Here is a 21,194-nt window from a genome sequence, read left to right as displayed (position 1 = left end):
GCTAGAAATTAAAATGAGGCGTGTCATTGCTAAATTTTCAGCTTCAGCATCAAAGCACCATATCCTGTCACACATGAATCTATTCAGAGATAGGAAAATGGCGTATCATTTTGTTGTAACGCCCATTTAACCCAACTCCCACTAAGTAATGTGGGATAACAGGGGACACTACTATAAGGTTTATCTGCAAATATATATTTCACGTTCATATTTCACGTGTGTGTGTGTGTGTGTGTGTGTGTGTGTGGTGAGTGGGAGGGTTGGCCCTTGTGTAAAGATGGAGGCTGGAGGCTTGTGGAGGCTGCAATAAAGCAAACGCACAATATAATTTAAAGTCTTCTCCACTGTGGATGAGCTACTATGTGTGTGCCAAGAACAAGAGGCTTCAATGCACTAGAGACATCTTGTGGAGAAGGAATGTAAAAGCATTATGATGTAACATAAACAGTTCTGAGATATTCAGGGTTTGTGTAAATAATGGAGTGACTTAGGACGTTGTGTTGAAACTATGTGTCTCTTTTTGCCATTTTCGGTTATGGTGGATTATATATTATTTTTCATCTTATTTAATGTGGTAGTTTTCCTATATACATACTAAAAAGAGTGCCAATATACATCTAATAGCCTGCCAACAGATAATTATAGTGGGGCATTCACACTTACAGTTTAAATCTTTCCGCGAAATGTACAATAAAAAAGAAATGATGGCCTCATAGGCATTGGGCGTTTTTCTCTTACTGTAAATTTGATAACACTAATAATACATTTTATTTGTCTAACGCTTTTAACAACACTCAAAGACAAAGCGTCTTTGAGTGCAGATGAAGAAAGTCAATGAAAAATATATATAAACGAACAGAATAAATCAGGTCACTTCAATAAGCAACGCAGAGAAAAAGAACAACTGCTCAGGCACTTGCCTTTATAAAAAAAAAAAGAAGAGGAAGAAGAAGTAGGTTACACGGGTCATGGAGACACAGGCAACAACATCAACAAACGCTCGTTCTCAGACGTGGCTGTTTTTGAGTCGTGACCGGCTGTGGACTGCGCCGTGAATGAGGAAAAAGGAGCCGGAAAAAATGAATGAGTGGAAAAAAAACCCACGCCTGCCTACGTCATCGAGTCACCCGCGGAGTGATATGTTCACTGAGAAGCGCTCGTTCCAGGATGTGGGACTACTTCTCGGGATGGAAAGGGGAAAAAAGACTGAAGGGCGTAGGGATACGACGGAGGTGTACGTCGCTAGCAGGTGCATAACGCAGGGAAATCACAAACAGGGGAGGCATGATGGCTTAGCATATGGTGTCTTCCCGTTTCAGACGACACGTCAGCCTGGAACCGCAATCTTGCGTTCTCACCAGAATAATGTCACGGTAAGTCGTGCGAGCAGCTCACACTGCAAACATGTATGTAAAAGTGTTAGCTAAAAGCTAAAGGTAGCATGGACGGCTAACAGCTGACAACTCATGGAGACGTTACGCCGATCCGTGAGGCGGATGTTAGGAGTTTTACTAATTCTTGGCCACAGTTTAGTAACACATTGCACGTTTTATATTGTCAATGAACAAATATGCTGTCAGGAAATAGGTATTGTTCCTTTATTTATTTATTAATTTTTTTCCATTGCACCTGACGTCAGCTGGGTTTTGACCAAAACGTCACTTTGGCTGAATTGACACACTTTACGCGCAAATATGCTGAATACTTTTCTAATACTCAAAGATCATTTAGCTTAATCACAGATGGGTCCCAAAACAAACAAACAAACAAACAAAACAAATATGGCGTTTCTCTGTTAGTCATTTGGGAGCAGACTTAAGTGTGACTCTTCAAAAGCGGATGAATGCTGCAAAGTGTGTGTGTGTGTGTGTGTGTGTGTGTGTGTGTGTGTGTGTGTGTGTGTGTGTGTGTGTGTGTGTGTGTGTGTGTGTGAGAGAGTGAGTCAGAGAGAGAGTCTAGCTTTGTACTCTCCAGACATCAACACTAAATTCAGTTGAGTCACTTGTTGCTCTGTGATCTATTTTCCAGTGGCTCGTTGTGGTGGAAAGCAGAGGATATGGAGGGGTCTTGTATGCCTGCCCTTTCCTGTTCATTTCACTGGCACAAGTCTTTGTGTATAACAGCGAAGGGGACATATGCGCCCCACGGCTGTGTGCATGAATGAGAGAGTGTTGGAAATATACAGACTGCCTAAGCGAACGAGGGACTGTCAGTCAATTATATGACCTATGCCAAGTGCTAAAGCTGTGTAGGTGCGTGGGTTTCCAAGAGGCAAAACTGACTCATAGTTGTTGTGTTCCCTCTGAATAACCACTGGGGGAGGTGTTTAGGAAGAGGGTGGGGTGTAGACCCTGCAAATGAGAGCAATACAACAATGAGACCATAAGAATTTCTCTATTCTACGTTCTTTGCACATGCCACTGTTAGTGTTCAGGGGAGAGACGCTACACTGTTGCACAGACAGTTATGCACCTTCAGATGAATTTGTAATGTTGGAGTGCATAAATAAAATTACTCCAACAGCAGGACGTTCCTCTTTGCTTTCCTTGCAGCAGGGTGTTGGCTCGTGTGTGTAAACATAGGTGAGCATAGCCACACCTCAACAATAGAAAAGATCTTACTGTATTCAGAATTAGGTGGTAAGTCATGGTGCTTCATTCTTTGAGGTGTATCTCTATAAAAAAGATTGTAGTATGAGAGGTTGTATTTTAATGATGCTTCCATCATTAACTTAAATTAAACTTGGATTAAAGTTTTTCAACAGCTTTTTACAATAAATGGTTTGTCCTCCACCCCATCCTTGGTTTTATATACATAAATACACACATACATATTTAATATTATGCATACATTTAATATAATATGAATTTGTAACCCACCAGAGTTTGCAGTTATAAATGAATGGACAAGACTATCATATGACAGCAGTGGACTACTTGTTAAAATTTTACAAAAAGAAAAAAACCAAAACAAAAAACAATTTATATTGTTGTTTTTTTTTTTTTTTTTTTTTTTTGGTCTACCAGAATATACATTTTTTTTCTTCTGCACATGGGAGGAAAATACTCACCAACATGCCATTATTTCAATTTGGCGGTTATAAAATGATCAGTTGATGTGTATCGTCACAAAATCTAACATTTAAGATAAGATATTCCTTTATTTGTCCCGCAATGGGGAAATTTCCATTGTTCCAGCAGCAAGTGGACAATGAATAGAAGAGCAGAATAAAAACAAGAATATGAATATTTGATTTTACAGTTGAACAGGAAAAAAAAATTAATGGTGAATGTAATCCTCTATTAAGAAACAGCTAGTTATTTTCCTCTGTGTAGACATACACCCTATATGATATATTTGTGTTGCCCTGGTGTCTGCAGACATTACTTATTGTCTTCTGACCCTGAATTAATTAAATAATCAATTTAAAAACTATAGTAATCAACTTAGAATTTTAGGTCTAAGTCGGTGCTTAATGTGCAGTCAGATTGTCAGTGCATGCAACAGTTTGCAGGAAGAGCTCTGTCATGTTAGTTCTCTTGGCAGGTGATTAAACTGTTTGTGTTCTTGTAAGGGAGTCGATTTAAAATCCCTGTTCTCCCCTGAGCTTCACACAGAGCTAGCTTGAAAGGACTTGGCCATCCCCCAAACCTCAAATTGATTTCTCATCTCTTTTAAGTCCTAAATCCCTCTTCAAATACCACAATTCTGCTTCTGGAATGAATCATTTTGGCAGACACTGTTTGCATGCTGGTTGAGCCTCTTTTGGGTATGCTGTTGTGTCTGCGCAATTTTGTGTGTGTCTGTGTGCGCGTGCGTGCGTGCAGATGAGCTGCTTACATTCCAAATGCTGTCCCCTCTCACTGCTATTTAACTGCCCCCTCATTGATTCTGCATGTGTTTTCATCGTAATTCTTTAGAGTCTGAAATTGATTATGGGGAAATGAGAGCCTTTGAAAGAACCTAGTGAGACTTTACTGCCATTGACCTGTTACTGTATCTGACTGTGTAATATGAATGTGACGGCATGATCACAAGTTATTTGCATCCAAATTTTCTCCCAAGGCATTTTGGTCTGACTGATGTAGAAACTCTCTCTGATTATATAAAAATTGACTAGTGAATAATGAAGGAATTCCATCCTAAAAAAATTAATTTGGACAGAGATGAGTTTTGTTGTGAGTACTGGATCTACTCCAGAGTTCATGCGTTTCAATGCAGCACATGTTTTCATAGCTGTACAGATCTTAATTGTCAAGGTATGTGGAGTATCCTTGAGATCTGAGTAGAAATTGTGTCAACTGCTTGAAAAAAACTCTGAAAGTGTTGCAACTGATTATTTTATTTTATTTTATTTTATTTCATTTTATTTTATTATTATTTCTTTTTATTTATTTTGCACAGACCAGAGAGGAAATTGTGAGAAAATAGTATAGATATATTGGTGCAATGGTAATTACCTCAACAGTGTAATTTTTTATTTTTTTTTTATTTTGATTTTAATGAATGGTGTGGTTTTTTCTGAAAAGAAATTGTTCTATTTGGTGCGCTGTTTATCAAACCTATAATTTAAAAGAGATCTGATGGAATAAATCAAAGTATCAAGTGTAACTGCATGTAAAAGTTGGTGTGTGTGAATCTCTTGCCTTGAAAATCCGAAAATTGATCTAATGATGAAATGTCTAGTGCAACAATATGGAGATATGTTGGGTCTCTTTAATAACTCCATTACGAGTTACAGTTATGAATTGGTGCAATGTAAATTAATTTGGGCTGATTCTATTTAATGTGCATCTCTTGCTGTATTTCCATGTACACTTTTCAGCTGTCATACATTTAGTTTACAGGAAACTAACCATTTTGAAGAATTTACAAAGTGGGGAGGTATAAGCGCTGAGCAAAAGCATCAAATGAAATCCTTTGAGGAAAAGGCTGTTCACTAAAGGGCAAAAGTGAATGGAAAGTTTAGTTATTGCTATTAAATTCTAGTTCAGTTTTTTAATAATTGTGTCACAGGCTGTCGGTTACTGCTGCTCTGAGACTTACTATGTAAAGATAGAGCATGAACAGACTCACACACAAAACCAAGTGAGATAATCAGCCCCGGGTAAAGGCAGAAGTCATATGGCTAGTAGAAGCACAAGAATTTCCCTCCCTCTCTCGCCCTGAATCTTTGCCTCTTTCCCTTGCTGTAATTGTGTGTAGAACCTAGAACTTCTTAGTATTCCCCTTAACTTGTGAAGAAGTGAACATTGCCTTTTTACAGGACTGTTGGATCTAATTGTTGTTGAAGTGGACTGTTTCATTGCTGAGGTACTTAAGGTTTGCTTTTATTAAATTATTTATATAATTTGGTTGTTTTTCTTTTTTTCCCCAGCAATGATGTGCAGAGCATGGATAGGAATATTTGGGAGGGTCCACTGTAATATCTGCATCGTTCATTGTAACATTGGTTTATCTTCCTCTGTCCTTTTTACAGAGCATGCTCACCTTCCTTCTCCTCCACTGACTGCTGTCTCTGTATATAGAAGCCATTCACTCTACTACCAACGAAATGTCAGGTATGTATATCAGTTTACCTTTTTCAACTTAAATACTGAATGCTCTACGAAAGCCCTCTTCCAATTTGCTTCAGGTAATCAGTGATATTCATGTCATTCCAAAAAATTACATGAATCATAAATATATAAATATATATATATATATTTTTTTTTTTTTTTTTCACCTCAGGCATAAATGCCTGTTATTGATGGCTCGGCCAATGTAATATTTGCAAAATTACCCTAGTGCATCTTCATATTTTCTTATCCAATCTGTCTTGGCTTTAGGTACTTACACACCAGCCCCTGGTGGGCCATTCTCTGCTCTAACCCCAAGCATGTGGCCTCAGGACATTTTGGCAAAATATCACCAGGTGAGGATAAGATTTTCATATTTTTTCATCTTTTCATGATAATAAATAGAGACAAAATGGAATTTATCTAATAATAAAGCTGATATAAAAAATATCAACTCTAGCCTGAGGACATAGCTCAGTGGTAGAGCCACAGTCAGTGCTTTGTGCTAGTCTCAAGCCCAGATCAATGGGGAGGGTTGTGAAAGGAAGGTCATCTGGCACAAAAACTGTAGCCAAATCAATTATGCAACAATATGTTGTGATGAACCTGAACAGGGAAAAGCCGAAGGGGGGTTCTAACTCTAAATCAAAGGGTAGCAAATAAGACTACAAACAATGACCCTCTATTTAGTGTGAGATAGAGTGAGTGACCATATATGTAACAAAAAGCTGTTTTGTCATCATGTGTCACTGATGTCTGTGCAGACATGCTCAGCTCATCCTTATTTGCACCTACAGAAAGACTCTTCAGATCAGTCTGAACTCCAGTATGATGAGTTTGGCTTCAGAGTGGACACTGAAGGTAATGTCTTCATTCATATTTACATTCATAAACCTACTTAGTTTTGCTTCACACATCTTTTTTCCATTATGATAAGATTCCCAAATACCAGGAAAGAGATATGAATTTTCATGTCTGGCTTATTGACTCCCTTTCTGTCTCTTTGTGTTCTCTTGCTGGGGCACATTATAGTTCTACTTTCTAGCATTTTCTGATATTCCTCCTCAATTTGCAGGGTCACACAGTGTTTAGCATTATAGTTACAAAGAAGACAAACCCCAATCCCTGATACATTTCTCTTGTCATCCAGACGGTGAGGAGCCCAGGTCACGGCTGGGCACTGAAGGCTCACCCCAGCGTGAAGACCCCCAGCAGCGATTGCGTTGGCAAGCCCACCTGGAGTTCACCCACAACCACACAGTGGGGGACCTGACCTGGGAGCTCATTGATCCTGTCCTTCCGCGCTCTGAGCGTCTGCGTTCCCTCGTGCTAGGGGGCATACCTCACAGCATGAGGCCACAGGTAAGTAGAATTTAACAGCATTGATGAATTATTCTTAGGACTAACAAGAAGTGGTAGACATCAGGTTAAAATACAGTATACAAAAACAGTTAGCCTTTAGTGTTTCGATGTTTAAGGTATTTAGAGATGTTGTGTCTTTTAGCTTTGGATGCGGCTGTCTGGAGCACTGCAGAAGAAGAGGACCTCTGACATCTCCTACCGAGAAATCATTAAAAACAGCTCCAATGAGGACTCCACCACAGCAAAACAGGCAAAATCTCTAACTACATGTATATGTGTAAACAAACAAAGTCCCTTTGTGATTATCCTTCTGCTTCTTAAGGCCAAATAAAATATACTCAGTATTTGCCATGGTGCATTGAAAGAAACACAAGGAGCAACAACCTAATGTGCAAGCCTGTCAAGCCTGTGTATTTTGCCAGACAGTCATCATCACCACACTTTTTAATAGTACCATAATTTCCAGACTATAAGCCGCTTTTTTTTCCACACGCTTTTAACCCTGCGATTTAAACAACGATACGGCTAATTTATGGATTTTTACGGGTAATGATCTTCATGCCACCAATACATTTAGTGCCACATCAGACCAATGAAATTACCAAACAGGTCACAGTGGACCAATGAAATTGTTTGAATTAAATAAAAAGCACCCACACTTCAGATCAGTCATTTATTTTGTGCTTCATGCACACGCCCTTATCATGGAAAACACGCAAAGCAATGCATATGATGCAGCTTTAAAGTGAAAGTTGATCGATCAGGCGAAAAGGCGAAATCTTTGTGTAATATAATTCCTGCCATACATCATTTCCTCCCATATTTCCAACACCTGCAGCTTATAAACAAGTGCGGCCTATATATGTACAAAACAGTTTTTCTCTTTAAATTTAGCGGGTGTAGCTTATATTCAGATGCGCTCCATAGTCTGGAAATTACAGTATATGTCATCTTGATGTATTTGTTCTTTTTAACTTCTGGCCCTCAGATAGAGAAAGACCTACTACGAACTATGCCAACCAACGCATGTTTCAGTAGTTTGAACAGTGTTGGAGTCCCAAGACTGAGACGGGTACTGAGAGGCTTGGCCTGGCTCTACCCAGACATTGGCTACTGTCAGGGTACTGGCATGGTAAGACCACTTGTAGAGAACATAATATCACAAAAACCATGAAGCTGGCCATGTTACTCAACAAATACGCACACAGCAAGTACATATTCTTATTGTTGTTTTTATTATTTCAAAGCTCGGCTTCACTCTGTTTTACATATGTCTTGATCACCCCAGGTGGTTTCCTGTCTACTGCTCTTTCTTGAGGAAGAGGATGTACTATGGATGATGTGTGCCCTAATTGAAGACCTCCTTCCTCCATCTTACTTCTCCTCCACTCTGCTGGGCGTCCAAACTGACCAGAGGGTTCTCCGCCAGCTTATAGTTCAATACCTGCCAGCCCTAGACCGCCTTCTCCAGGAGCATGACATAGGTGAGGATGCATATTTGGAAAGATTGTGCAGAAGTGTTGTGCATGGGGTCAACGAAGCAACTTGTACATTTTATTGACGAGAACTGTGAGAAAGCACTGATTAATTTTGGTAAATGAAACAGAGAATGGCAAATTGTTATATAGCGAGCATCAACAGTTTGTAGCACACGACATCTAATCTCTTCCTCATTTATTCTTTCAGAACTGTCACTGATCACACTCCATTGGTTCCTGACCTCATTTGCCAGTGTGGTAGACATCCGTCTGCTCCTGAGGATCTGGGATCTCCTCTTCTATCAGGGCTCTTTGGTGCTCTTCCAGGTCACACTGGGAATGCTCAAGATCAAGGTATCTCTGAGTCTTACCTCCCTGATAGAAATAACCTTTTATATTTTCCTGTGCTGCTGCTATTTTTATTATTTCACTCATTAGTAACTTGTTTGGCTTCCTTGCATGGAGGTTGGTGATGATTTTTGACATTACAGAAATTAATAGCAGAAGTTGTTTCACATTGCCAAAGCTAGAGCTCATTCCACAGAAAGCATTCATCAGCTACTCCTACCACAGAGAGATACTGCCTGTCTTTAATATTCATCCTTGTGAAATTTGCCCCCTAATCATCAGGAGGAGGAGCTCGTGTCATCAGAAAACTCTGCTTCCATTTTTAATACGCTGTCAGATTTACCAAGCCAACTAAGAGATGGACCTGTAGTTCTTGGAGAAGCCATGAGGCTAACAGGGACACTGTCCCAGGAAACTCTAGAGGCCCACCGGCACAAGCACTTAGCCTATATCCTAAATGAACAGGCTCATCTCAACAATGGAAACAGCACAGCTCTCAACACAAATCTCAACAAGGTCAGTTGAAATTTGTGCAAATTGGGCTTAAACATTATATTTTTGTGAGAGCGTAAACAAGTATTGTATAGCTGCACTATATGAGGTCAAATATGGTTTTTACAGATTAGTGTTTGTTCTTTTTGTTAAAAGTAAGTGAAAACATAACTTATTTTGTGTTTGTGTATGAGCAGGTTGTGAGGAGGCAGTCCCTGCGCAGAAAGTCCACCCTGAGTTCCCTGTTGTTTGGGGAGGATGAGGCAGAGGCTCTGAAATCTAAGAATATAAAGCAGACAGAGCTGGTGGCTGCCCTGCGAGAGGCCATTACCCGCACGGCAGAGCACTTCCATTGTTTGGACCCACGTCAGTCCAATACTGTGAGTTGACTCACTGCAAGACAGGCAGCTTTATGTCCTGTTGTTGACTGTGAATCAACAAAACTCCAAAGAGCCTGAAGAAAAAGGGCAGGCTATATGGGATCATAACTAATAGTATAGCTATTTGTGTAATTACTGTTGTAATTATTAATAAAGCACACTTTCATCAGTTTGGGCTTCATTTTTCTGAGTTCTTATGTCTTGTCCCTTTAGGACCTGACTCCTGACTACTCCATGGAGAGCCACCAGCGAGATCATGAAAATTTCCTTGTTGTGTCCCGCAACCGACGAAGACGGGCAAAGGCTTTGCTTGACTTCGAGCGACATGATGATGATGAACTAGGCTTTAGAAAGAATGACATCATCACTGTAAGTCAGGATACACCTGTGCCGGGAAAAAAAAAAAAAAAACAACTTGTTCCCTGTTATACAAGCTTTCCAGAACGCTTTATTTGCATTTCTTATCCTTTTCGGGTTTTCTCTTTATCTCAGATCATATCACAGAAGGATGAACACTGTTGGGTTGGAGAACTTAATGGCCTCAGAGGTGTGGACACTTCTCATATGTATAAACAACCACCAATAAGATCTGGAAATCCAAGTTTCATATACTCCGTCTTACAGCTCGTTTGACTGTTTTTGTGGCTCTAACAGGTTGGTTTCCAGCAAAGTTTGTGGAGATCCTAGATGAAAGGAGCAAAGAGGTGAGGAAACAGTTAATTTTCAACTTTCACTCAATTTGCCCAGCAGATATTTGTTACAGTGTTCAGTTCGTGTGATATTTTTTTCAACAGTACTCATTAGCGGGTGACGACTCTGTGACAGAGGCAGTGACAGACCTAGCCAGGGGCACACTCTGCCCAGCCTTAAAGGCCATCTTTCAGCACGGTCTCAAAAAAGCATCTATACTAGGAGGGCCCTGTCACCCTTGGTTGTTCATAGAAGAGGTGGGACTGCAGCTGCACATGGAACAATGTTGCTACTGTTTAATCAATTTGGTTTTAATTATTCTTTGTCTTTTGGTCCTCTCAGGCAGCCAGTAGGGAGGTTGAGAGGGACTTCAATTCTGTCTACTCGAGACTGGTACTATGTAAAACCTACAGGTAGTACGCAGACACTCACATTGAAAATGGTGTGAATACTGTAATCTGTGAAAGATTGTGACATGTAACAGAATGAGATGAGACTGTGATGAGAATATGAATAGAAAACAAATCCTTGTCTGCATGCACAGTATGGTGATGCATGTGTGGACAGGTTATGTTCACTTTCAGCAGTCCATAATAAAGAAGTTCATTCTCTGACATTTACTAGGTTGGATGAAGATGGGAAAGTACTCACACCAGAAGAGCTGCTATATAGAGTGAGTAACTAATAAGCATAAAAACTGTAAGTTTGTGCAATGTAAAGATCAATGTTTAATACATTTTTGCTGTAAGGTGTAGTGCTTTTCTAGTGAGATATAGCCATGTCTGTAAACTTAGTCTCATAATGTGTGAGCACCCTCTGTTGACTCTTTCAGGCAGTGCAGTCAGTCAACATGAGCCACGACTCCGCACATGCTCAGATGGATGTGAAATTTAGGTCTCTTATCTGTGTCGGCCTCAAGTGAGTGTTTCAGATCAACAGCTTTGAAATCATGAATCACTTTATCAATGGTTTGAAGACATACACGTTTTAAATGTGTAAATAAACCACGTACACATCCACATGAGCTATTTGGTTCTTATGTCTGTTTCTGCAGTGAGCAGGTGCTACACTTGTGGCTGGAAGTGTTGTGTTCCAGCATGGCTGTTGTAGAGAAATGGTATCATCCCTGGTCATTCCTTCGCAGTCCTGGATGGGTACAGATCAAGTGTGAGCTTAGGTAGGAAACGCCTAATTTAAAATGACCCTCATGTTTTGCTCTAGCTTTCTCAGCTTTGGAGGACTAAATCTGAGAGGGCAAACATATTAGGAATGGCAAAACAATGGGCTTTACTTAGCTGTAGTGCACCCCATCCACCCATTATTTCCCACATGTACAAGATATTATTTAGTGTTTTGAAGTGATGAGTACATTTATGTGGCCTTAGGAGCCAGACATGTGAGGTGGTCTGATCAAAGAAACATACAGTGAAATACTGTTGTTGTTTCCTCAGGGTCCTATCAAAGTTTGCCTTTAGTCTCTCTCAAGATTGTGAGCTACCCAACAAAAGAGAGGTAAGCAAAACAGATGACATACACAACCACACATTTCATACAGAGCAGCAGTAAGTGCATCTTGCTGTTCAAGGACAACTTTAAATTATTCAGAAGGAGAGGAACTTCATGGCTTCATGCTTTTTCAGAAATCTGCCCTTCTCAATGCTGAAGTTACAGATGTGCTGGTTCAGCATCACCTCTTTAGTTGGGATCTATAGGTAATATGTCACATCAATACTGTAGATGTTTTAGCGAAGTCATTAGTGTCATTAGTTTATTAAGCTGCAGATCTAAGATACCCTATTAAGCAATGTGTTCTGTGTGTTGCCTCTCCTTTTGAATCTTTGTGGAGCAATCTGCCAAATAATAAATGCACTGGTGTCAGTAGTCATCCTAGGGCAAAATACATTAGTGCACTATTCTCTGTGGGTTCAATATTGAAATCACCTCTGGCCAGACTCCAGTCACTGATGTCAGCAATTTTTTCGGTAGCTGTCAAATACAAAATGCTTTCCTCTAAAATTACTGATTGGTGTTCGGTAAGAGGTCAAATATATTAGTTTCCCTTTGTGGAGTTTCTCATAAAGTAAAAGCTCTATATATTTCTCTTTCCCAGGAGAAGGAGCAGAGGCCATTAAAAGAGGGAGTGCAGGACATGCTGGTGAAACATCACCTCTTCAGCTGGGACATCGATGGCTAGACACACAGCACAACATGGCTGAATCCTACCCTGTCTTGTGTGTATTTGATGTCTTGTTTCCTACAGACTGTCAATCATAATGTAAGACACCATTGTCTGCTACAGTCAGCGACTACTTCACAGACCCTATCTGTCACATCACCTTTCTCTACTGACAATGGTGACAGCTTAATGACGACTCTGCAGGTCTCATGTCAGCATAAAGGTCAACTGATTTGTATGAGCTGAAGTAAGTGTGCAATAAAGTGCACGCTTTTTTATTCTGATCCACGAGAGAAGGTTTCACTTATGTTAAAAACTATATATAGTTATACCTGTAAAACACTCTTCTAGTCCAGAATAATCTGTACACACTGGGCTGAAACACTTAAGTGTTTCTAAGGCATTGACTACACTGGCTTCAGCTTTTTGTAGCTGGCTGTGTGTTTCGTGCAGGAGTGTGACATGTTGTGCATTCTTTCATTGGTTGTGTGTCTAGGTTAAATGCAGCATCAGGCTATTACAAACAGCTGGCCTTTTAACATGGTCCTAAATTCCACATTACCCTGTCAATTCCCCAAAATTAAGACCAAAACATTCTGAAATGTGGCGCCGTAACATTTGAGCGATGTTGTTTACCTCATTATCATAATGTCCCCAAAATATTCAGTGAAACACTGTTACACATGCCAAGGATAGCCTTACTATGGGTGTGTACACTACCTTATCAGCGGTAATGTGTGATCTGCACTTGTATGACAAAGTGTAAATGAAGCAGATAAATACTTTGTTACAATCTAGTAAATGTTACACAAATTATATATATATATATATACATACATATACACACACACACACACATTTGTAATGTTTGGTGTATAAAGTAAACACATCTGTTATTTGTGGTTGTTGTATGCAAGCTAAAACACACAAATATAAGACTTAATTATTATCTCTTCCAGTTTCCAACTACAGTCTAAAACAGTTCTTATACATAAATAGGGATAATTCAATTTGGACCATTCTCCACAGTAGTAGACTTGAAGTTGTGATTTGAGAGGTCGGTCTGAAAAAAAGACTGAATTATTCTGTGATGGAGGAGAAACTAAAATTTTTGATTACCCGTTACAATTCAGCAGGTCAGTATTTGGGTACTGAAGACAGCAGCAACAAGTTGTATCCGCTGTTCTTCTTGGTAAGACAATTAGATGTTGCAGGTGTAAACTTTGAACTGTCCTATCACTTCAGTGAAGTTTATTTGTTGCATTATCATTGCTTTCTGTAACTTCCCCATGTGCTCAGTTTAGTCTCTGGTGTTACATGACTGTAGCTGTTGCTGCCCATGTAAATCACAATAAACTGATTAGCACTTGGCCATTAAGTGTAGGCAGAATTTAAACTCGTAGCCTTATTATACAACAAACCGAGTTGAAGTGTATTTGAGACCTGCCCCTTCTGCTGCTTTTTCACGGCAGCAGAGTGCATAACTTCATTTTGTTTTGTTTTTTTTCTTTAAATACATAATTAAGTAAAATTTCAGGTGATGGACATGTGGAAAAGAAGAACTGTTAAAGTTCAGTAAAGCCTGTTTATTCATGTCAGTTTTTAGCGGAGCAGCAAAATGTGTTTTTTAAAATGTCACAACATGTTAACAGCAACAGGCCTTAATGCATTGGATACTAGACAAGTTACAAGCACTCTAAGTACTGCATGTCTTTCAGGTCATGAGCAACTATTGGAGTGATAAGATCATGTGCTGCGTTTGTTTGTACTAACACTATCGGTATAAGGTGTATGAATGGAGGACTGATGGTGGAAGCGTGATGGAATCTAAAAGCTTAAATGAGAGTAGTTGTAACGATCCAAGACCACCCAAAAGTCAACATTCTGCATGTAAGCCAAATAAATAACTGACAATTATAAAATGCAGCAGCTTAATATTTTCCATATATCTAGAATTTCAAATCACTATGTGGCCCCTGCTACATTCATTTGAGTTGCATACATTTTGTACAATGTCATCTTTCCAATCATAGCACATCTAACAACTGATTTACATATGCAGTATAAATAGTACAAGTGTTTTTCATTGCAAATACATAGGGAATGCATGAGGGAGTTTCACTTATAGCTGCTCTTATCGGTACTGGACCCTTATATTGGTTTTGACCCCCCCGCCCACCTCTAACACCCAGCCAAATGACTGAAATGTAGATTTCATAGACACATTAAAGATGGGTAAACTTAAATAAATCAACCTGAGGTGGAGGCTGAGGCTAAACTCAGAAACTACACTGCCATCCATTGTCCAATCCTTTCAAAACAGTAAAGGCAGCTGTCATTGACACGACTGAGTAGTATACGCCTTTTTGTTTGGGATGCATCCCTTTGTGTTTCCCTTTTTAAAAATAATGAAACCATAAAAAAGGCAATTAGTAATAAGACTAAGGAGAGTGTCTGTCTCCAAACAAAACTTTCCTTTGTGGTTTGTGGAATGAAGACACTTGGTGGAGTGATCGTACGGAGGGAGGTTTGCATGGGCCGAGAGGGCAGTTCAGCAGCCTCCTATCCCTGATGAAGAGGGTGCTGCTGTGGAGTTGGTGCTGCTGTTCTGGCCTTTTCCTTTGTGCCTCTGGCCACCCCTTCTCCGTCCACCCCCTCCAGACTTTGGCTACCAAAGAAAGATGACATAAATGCATGTCAAACATACCAAACTGTGATTAGGCAAAAAAAAAAAAAAAAGTACAAAACTGCCATGGTCTTCACCATCTTGTTTTGTAAAACATGCTCTCCACTGCTCTGTTCCATTTTTAAATGACCCATTTTACCTTGTTCTCTTTGTTTCCCTCCTTTATCTGAGGGTCTTCATCTCCCTCTCCCTTAGGAAGCCAGCCACGCAAGCAAAGGAGACGGGAGAGTGTAAAGGGGTGATGTGGCAAAAATTAGTTTGAGATGAAATACAGTAAAATCAAGTTTATTGGTGGGGGGAGGGGGGGTAGGAATACACTGGCGTTAATAGGTTTAGAAAAATTAATAGGGTTAGTGCAGGAAGAGAAGGATATCTACTTATAATGAGCAGCACCGCATTTCTTAATGAATTACTAATGTACTTTTTTAGCATAAGAGTTACAGCACCGTTCTAGACTTGTGACTCACTTGTGATGTGCTCGGTCCTGCCGGCTGTGCTATCGTTGCTACATCATCAGCAGCTGTCGTGGTTCCATCCTCTTTTCGAAGCGGTGCTTTTTTTGTAGACTGCATTTTGATTTGTGGTGGTTTGGAATTTGATGGCAAATTATTGGTGGACTGCAGCAGCTGAAAAGAATTTGAGATTTGAGTCAATACATGAACCTCCAAAAAAAAAAAAAAAAGTCAAGGCCATCAGCTATAAAACTTACAATAAATTCTGTACAAGTCTAAACATCTATCTGGGCTGAACATGTTTCACAGGGGAGTAGGTAAAGTAACTGCTGACGAGGTGGTTTTCTTCTTAATCTTTCTGAATGCTTTGCTACCTTAGTGATGGTCCCAACAGCTTTGGTGCGCCCCTCTCTGAACACCAGTCTCTGGTCGCAGTGCAGGTACTCTGGAGTCTTGATGAAACGAAAGTGGACTGAGGCCTTGTCCCCTGTCCGTAAGCAATCTCTGTTCATGGACAAGATGGTGGCTGTCTGCCTTATGCTGCCACAGTGCACTGAGGGGTGATCAGAAAGATGGGGGGAAGAGTTTTTAGAGGGCAACAAAGAATCAACAAGTTCTCCACAACACATGCCCTTATGGGTCAGTGTAACCTACCCATGGCCTGGTATCTCGGAGATATCGTAGTGGGATGATGCAGGACCAGGATCTCAGCCTCAAACTCCCAAGTAGCCTGCGGGCTCAACCTCGGGGAGACCATCACCATTCCTTTCCTTATGGATGAACGCTTGATCTGTACAATGAATTGCGTGTTCAAGACGACGTGAGCCATGCAATATTATCTATTATTATCAATTCAAGGCTTTGCTGCTAACACTAGATGTGACCAGCATAACAGAACGAATTACTGTACATGGTTTTCATTAACTCAGCAGCCAGACTACAAGCAATAATCGTACCTTTTTAAGAGCAAATGAGGCGGTCTGGCCACCTCTAACCTCCTTCACAGGCATCCTTTTGCGGTGAATAGATTTGACAGCAATAGGGATAAAACTGCCCAGAGGATCTGGCCCTAGCAGCATGTTGTCATTCAGACGTATGAGTCCACGTAAGGTAGTTCCTGATACTACCGTTCCCACTCCCTGAGATATAAGCAGAAAACAGTATCTGGCAAATGTACATACTGTAAAATGCATTTATTTTTAAGGGTTTGAGGATGGACAGTGTACCGGTACAGAGTAGGTGTCATCTATCTGAAACTCTGCGGGCTGGTCATCTCGGTAAGAGGTTCTGGAGGACAGCAGGTTAAGGAACATCTTCAGCAGGTCCATGTTCTCTCCAGTCACATTAGATATCTGAAAGATGGGACACATCCTGGGGGAACGCAACACACATGCCCAGGTTACTATAAAAAAAAAAAAAAAAAAATGCATTTTCATTCTAAACTCTCCTACTGGCTGAGACAGATTTAATACCTCTCTGAACTGAAGTTTGAAGCTGTGACTATGACGTCATCCTTGTTCTGGACCAGGACGGGGATCTTTCTACAGCCGGGGGACTTCAGTAACCTCTGGAGCAGCTTCAATGTCTCTGTTAGCAGGAGAGTCAAATGAAAAATTACAACAGAAAGCCTCATATGCGACACATTAGCTTTTAAGCAGCAACTCCAGGGCTCTGACCTTGTAGGATGTTGGCTGGACACATGTCTATCTTGGTTACCACTACAAAGACGGGCACGTTCAGAGCTAAGGCCAAGCCCAGGTGCTCTTTGGTCATCCCTACAATGCCAGCATTACTACCAACCTGGAGAGGGAGGGAGGGAAATTTATTTCTGTACTTCAATTTAAAAGAGAAAGAAAATCTTCAATTCATATGCTTCATTTCAAGTGTGGTAATAAAATTATTTGATATAAAAGATATTCACAAAAAAAATCTAAACAATGGCTCCCAAAGCCCGTTTCCCCTTTCTGACCATGAGCATGCAGAAGTCTGGCAGGTGTCCTGTCATCCCGAACACGGTGGTCTTGAGGTATTTCTCGTGGCCAGCCAGGTCTATGAAGGTAATGACCTTGGAGGACTTCTCACAGATTTTGGTCCAGTCCAGGCTTCCCCCATGACTATCAGGCTTGTTCACCACCTACAGAGAGACAGAGGTATTGCACTATATTCATGAGATCACTATATGCTACTTAATAAGGTGAATTCAAAATCAAGTGCTATGACTTGAATGACATTGGTGAGTATTACAGATTAAATTGCTGCAGCAAAAACCATATGAGTAATATATATATTGGACCTGTGCCCAAAGCTGTTGAGGAGCAGATTTACATCCATCTTTGCTAAACAGCTGAGTGGAAAAAGGTACAACTGTGATGCTCTTGCATGACACATACATTAAGAATTTTTCCTTACTTTTCAGACTGAGTGAATTTTTTCATTTGACATTTATGTATTTATTCCTACTTATTTAGTTTTTTCCTGAATAATTATCTCTCCTCCTCTTCTTGCAGGATTCTATAGTTTAAATTTACTCTTTTGACAGATTCTTGTGTGCAAATCGACCTAATGCCTGGGACATCAGTACAGTTTCACTGCAGTAGGACGCTTCAGTATACTTGATATTGGTGTAATTTTAGTGTATTTCGGCACCTCATTGAACATCATATAACCACAGTTTTAATTATTTTACTATCGAGCCAACCTCCTGTCCAACCCTCACCTGCCCCTCCTGGTCAAAGCCCAGGATATCGTTCCCCACACTGCTGGTCCTGCCACTCTCCATCTCATGCTTGTGCCTGAAGAGCTTCTGGCGAGCAAACCCTCTGCCGTTGTCCAGCTCTCCATGCGTTAACACTCCAAGTAGAGTACTCTTACCGGCATCCACATTACCCACCACTGCAACCCTGAGGAATTTAGAAGTACCAGAACATCACTTAAACTGCACAGACAGAAAGCAGCACTTCCTGAGAGTGTAATCGATGTGGTAAACATTTTTCCAATCCAACAACATTGTGGAAAATGTTCATTGTAAATGGCCAAAACAAATCTTAAATATTGATTTCGAACATAACTTTATCTTTGTCATTTCAAAATTAACAACAGTGAGGCTTGCTCAAAAGTAATTACACATATTTTTATGTGAAAATCTTGGATGAAGAGGGAATAAAAGAAATTAGCACACAACTGAAATGGTAAACCAGCCACTATCACCATAGCTGCGGGTAAACTACAACTTGACCATTCACTCTCTTATGTCTCATCTCTGAGCACTCACCTGACCTCAAGGAAGTCCAGCTCACCCACACGTCTGCGGATCAGATAGTCACGCACCAATCCAGCCGTCTCATTGCGCTCTCGTAGTGGAATGAAGTCAGCATCCAGCTGCTCACACATAGAGTGCACTGTGGCCACTGAGGCCTCCATATCTTTCTCATCAAGACCCCAGTCACCACCATCTACAACAACGGAAATGAGGTAAATTCATAATCTAACAATTCATTTAATTTATTATTAACTGCTCTGGCACCAACAGGAAAATATGGCATTTGATACATACATGTATAACTTTTTTCATTAGTTTTTTTTTTTTTTTTAGTCATGGAGATAACAAACTTTATTATTTATTTTTTGTTACATTTTTCTCACCTGAGCCCATCCCAACCACATAGATAGTCTCGCCACACCCCTCTTCCATCCTGTCTCGTAGCTGGCGTAGTAAAGAGTCGTACTGCTCTCTATTTGGGCTAACAAGTGCCAGCTATTTGTTGGGAAGGAGAAAACAAAGAAGAATGACCACTGATCACAACTCTAGCCGGATGTTCTCAAATGACTGTATAATACAGAACAATCTTTTATACAGGGACCTCAGAAGTTATTAGCAATTTCATCAGTTGTGGTTGCTTTTAAGAGAAACAGCAGCTGGACTTCAGAGAAGGCGTCACTCTAGACATTTTTCAGTTGAATAGAAAGTAGATTGGCAAGTTCAAAATTTGTTCTATACACAAACACAGCTGCCTCTCTTCCTATGAAATGCCTTAAGGTTATATGTCACCAATAAACTATTATCACTGCTTATAGAGACCTCAATTCCTACAAATGCTAGAGTAAATGTTTTTAAGATTCAAAACATCAAAATAACTTCTCTTTACTTAATTAAACAAATGTCTATTTATTTATTTTGGTATTATGGACTTTAAACTTTTCACACCTTTCTGTGTGAAAAAGGGGGTTTTACTTTTTTCCCCAAGTAGTCAAACCAAGCTAAAATGTATGAACTTGGCGATAGAACAGAAAATGGAAATGTCATTATTTTATTATCTTCATATGAATAGAATCCATGGCACTAAATCAAACTTCATTGACAAAGTTCAGAACACACCATACTGACACAACCTGATGAAACTGACAGGAGCCAAAGGTGAGTCATGAACTGTCTCCCTGTTGCAACCCTTTGCAAGCTGTTAGTGGGACATGTAATACAGCTGCAATTTGACCTGTCACTTTAACACACACACACACACACACACACACACGGTGTTTTTCATTCTGCCAAAACAAATGCCGATCTGATGAGTAAAGAGTATTGTAAACTTCTTAAATCCCCATCACACTCATAGTGGTTCGGCCGGGGAACCCCACCACACAATGTTGTTTACATGGATTTCATCAACCTGTGTGTTTACTGTATCACGATGTCAACTCGTGTGTTTGTGGTTGTTTATGATAAGATTGTTCTGCCTCGCTTTAGTCAGTACAGGCATCACCTGGGACGGTCATCCGGGCAGATTCAGCAGCAACATATGGTGCAATGTGCTCTGACTGACACAGACAACTGATGTCAGCCTCAGGTTGGGCTAGCGGCAACCACAGCTAGCTAATTTCCTTAACGTCAGTAAGACGTCCTGAGTGCACACAAGCAGCCGATCATGATCGTGTCTTACTGAGGTGCTCCCAATCAGCGTGTCTGGTAATTACACAGCTACACAGGAGGAAACGCACCATTGGTTTCATTCATTCCCAGGGGCAGCTGGCTAACATTAGCCTTATACTCGGGGCCTAGCTTTTACCTTGTTGGTGAAATCGACCCCGCGATCCTCGGGCTCGCCGTTGAGCATATCGGCGTCCTCGAAGCACTCGTCCCCGTCCTCGTCCCCGCATCCTCCCCGGTCCGGAGCGAATATGCTGGCGGGAACCAGAGCGTCAGCCAGCGGTCCGGAGCCCGGGCTTACACCTGGCTCATGCGCCGCAGCTACTGATGCCATTTCTATGCCAGCCTGCCGTAATAAATTACAAGACGACCCAGTTATTGCGATGTAGTTTGGCAAGCAAACACACACACACACACATGTAGTCAGTAACCCCCCAAAAGATCTGCACGCCAACGCTAATCAGCCTGTGTGTGAGCTAACAGCTAACACATTAACATGACACTTGTGTTCGTGCAGCCTGTTCGCGTCCGAGCTGTTTGAAAATAAAACAGTCAAAGCCTCATTCATAATAATGAGGGCTGTGTCAGCCTGTAGACACGCCTCTGAACTTTCCCGTGGACCAATAGCGTTTGAGTCCCTGTGAATAT

General features: G+C 40.6%; 2 protein-coding genes across 3 annotated transcripts; one reads left to right on the top strand and one right to left on the bottom strand.

Annotated features, from left to right (window-relative positions):
* Positions 1–1,221: 1,221 nt before the first annotated feature.
* On the top strand, positions 1,222–14,833 carry sgsm3 (small G protein signaling modulator 3). The gene is made up of 21 exons (XM_029508017.1): positions 1,222–1,373; positions 5,480–5,561; positions 5,829–5,914; positions 6,356–6,419; positions 6,709–6,920; positions 7,063–7,170; positions 7,909–8,052; positions 8,209–8,404; positions 8,607–8,752; positions 9,029–9,262; positions 9,436–9,618; positions 9,832–9,987; positions 10,111–10,165; positions 10,273–10,322; positions 10,413–10,565; positions 10,651–10,721; positions 10,933–10,981; positions 11,141–11,226; positions 11,363–11,485; positions 11,760–11,820; positions 12,419–14,833. Exons 2-21 carry the CDS (start codon positions 5,555–5,557, stop codon positions 12,500–12,502), a joined length of 2,268 nt encoding a protein of 755 aa, XP_029363877.1. The 5' UTR covers positions 1,222–1,373; positions 5,480–5,554; the 3' UTR covers positions 12,503–14,833.
* On the bottom strand, positions 13,228–21,067 carry gtpbp1 (GTP binding protein 1). Of its 2 annotated transcripts, XM_029508018.1 has the most exons (14): positions 20,686–21,067; positions 19,265–19,376; positions 18,894–19,074; positions 18,339–18,522; positions 17,592–17,756; positions 17,299–17,422; positions 17,095–17,209; positions 16,849–16,993; positions 16,579–16,761; positions 16,277–16,412; positions 15,997–16,175; positions 15,638–15,796; positions 15,310–15,360; positions 13,228–15,152 (listed from the first exon to the last, which is right to left on the bottom strand). In XM_029508018.1, the coding sequence occupies exons 1-14, from the start codon at positions 20,878–20,880 to the stop codon at positions 15,036–15,038; spliced, it is 2,046 nt and encodes a 681-aa protein (XP_029363878.1). In that variant the 5' UTR covers positions 20,881–21,067; the 3' UTR covers positions 13,228–15,035. The 2 variants fall into 2 exon arrangements, with proteins under 2 accessions (XP_029363878.1, XP_029363879.1); XM_029508019.1 differs by lacking the exon at positions 15,310–15,360.
* Positions 21,068–21,194: the final 127 nt, after the last annotated feature.

This window comes from Echeneis naucrates, chromosome 8 (genome assembly GCF_900963305.1).
Source record: "Echeneis naucrates chromosome 8, fEcheNa1.1, whole genome shotgun sequence".
Classification (NCBI taxonomy): domain Eukaryota; kingdom Metazoa; phylum Chordata; class Actinopteri; order Carangiformes; family Echeneidae; genus Echeneis; species Echeneis naucrates.
This window is presented reverse-complemented; position numbering and strand designations above follow the sequence as displayed.

Coding starts and splice junctions, on each gene's coding strand:
- sgsm3 (XM_029508017.1), top strand. Junction 6,921..7,062: donor CTCACAGCATGAGGCCACAG/GTAAGTAGAATT, acceptor TGTGTCTTTTAG/CTTTGGATGCGGCTGTCTGG. Junction 10,166..10,272: donor AGAACTTAATGGCCTCAGAG/GTGTGGACACTT, acceptor TGGCTCTAACAG/GTTGGTTTCCAGCAAAGTTT.
- gtpbp1 (XM_029508018.1), bottom strand. CDS start 20,880: ATGGCATCAGTAGCTGCGGCGCATGAGCCAGGTGTAAGCCCGGGCTCC. Junction 16,762..16,848: donor ATGACACCTACTCTGTACCG/GTACACTGTCCA, acceptor CTTATATCTCAG/GGAGTGGGAACGGTAGTATC. Junction 15,797..15,996: donor CTGTTGGGACCATCACTAAG/GTAGCAAAGCAT, acceptor AATTCTTTTCAG/CTGCTGCAGTCCACCAATAA.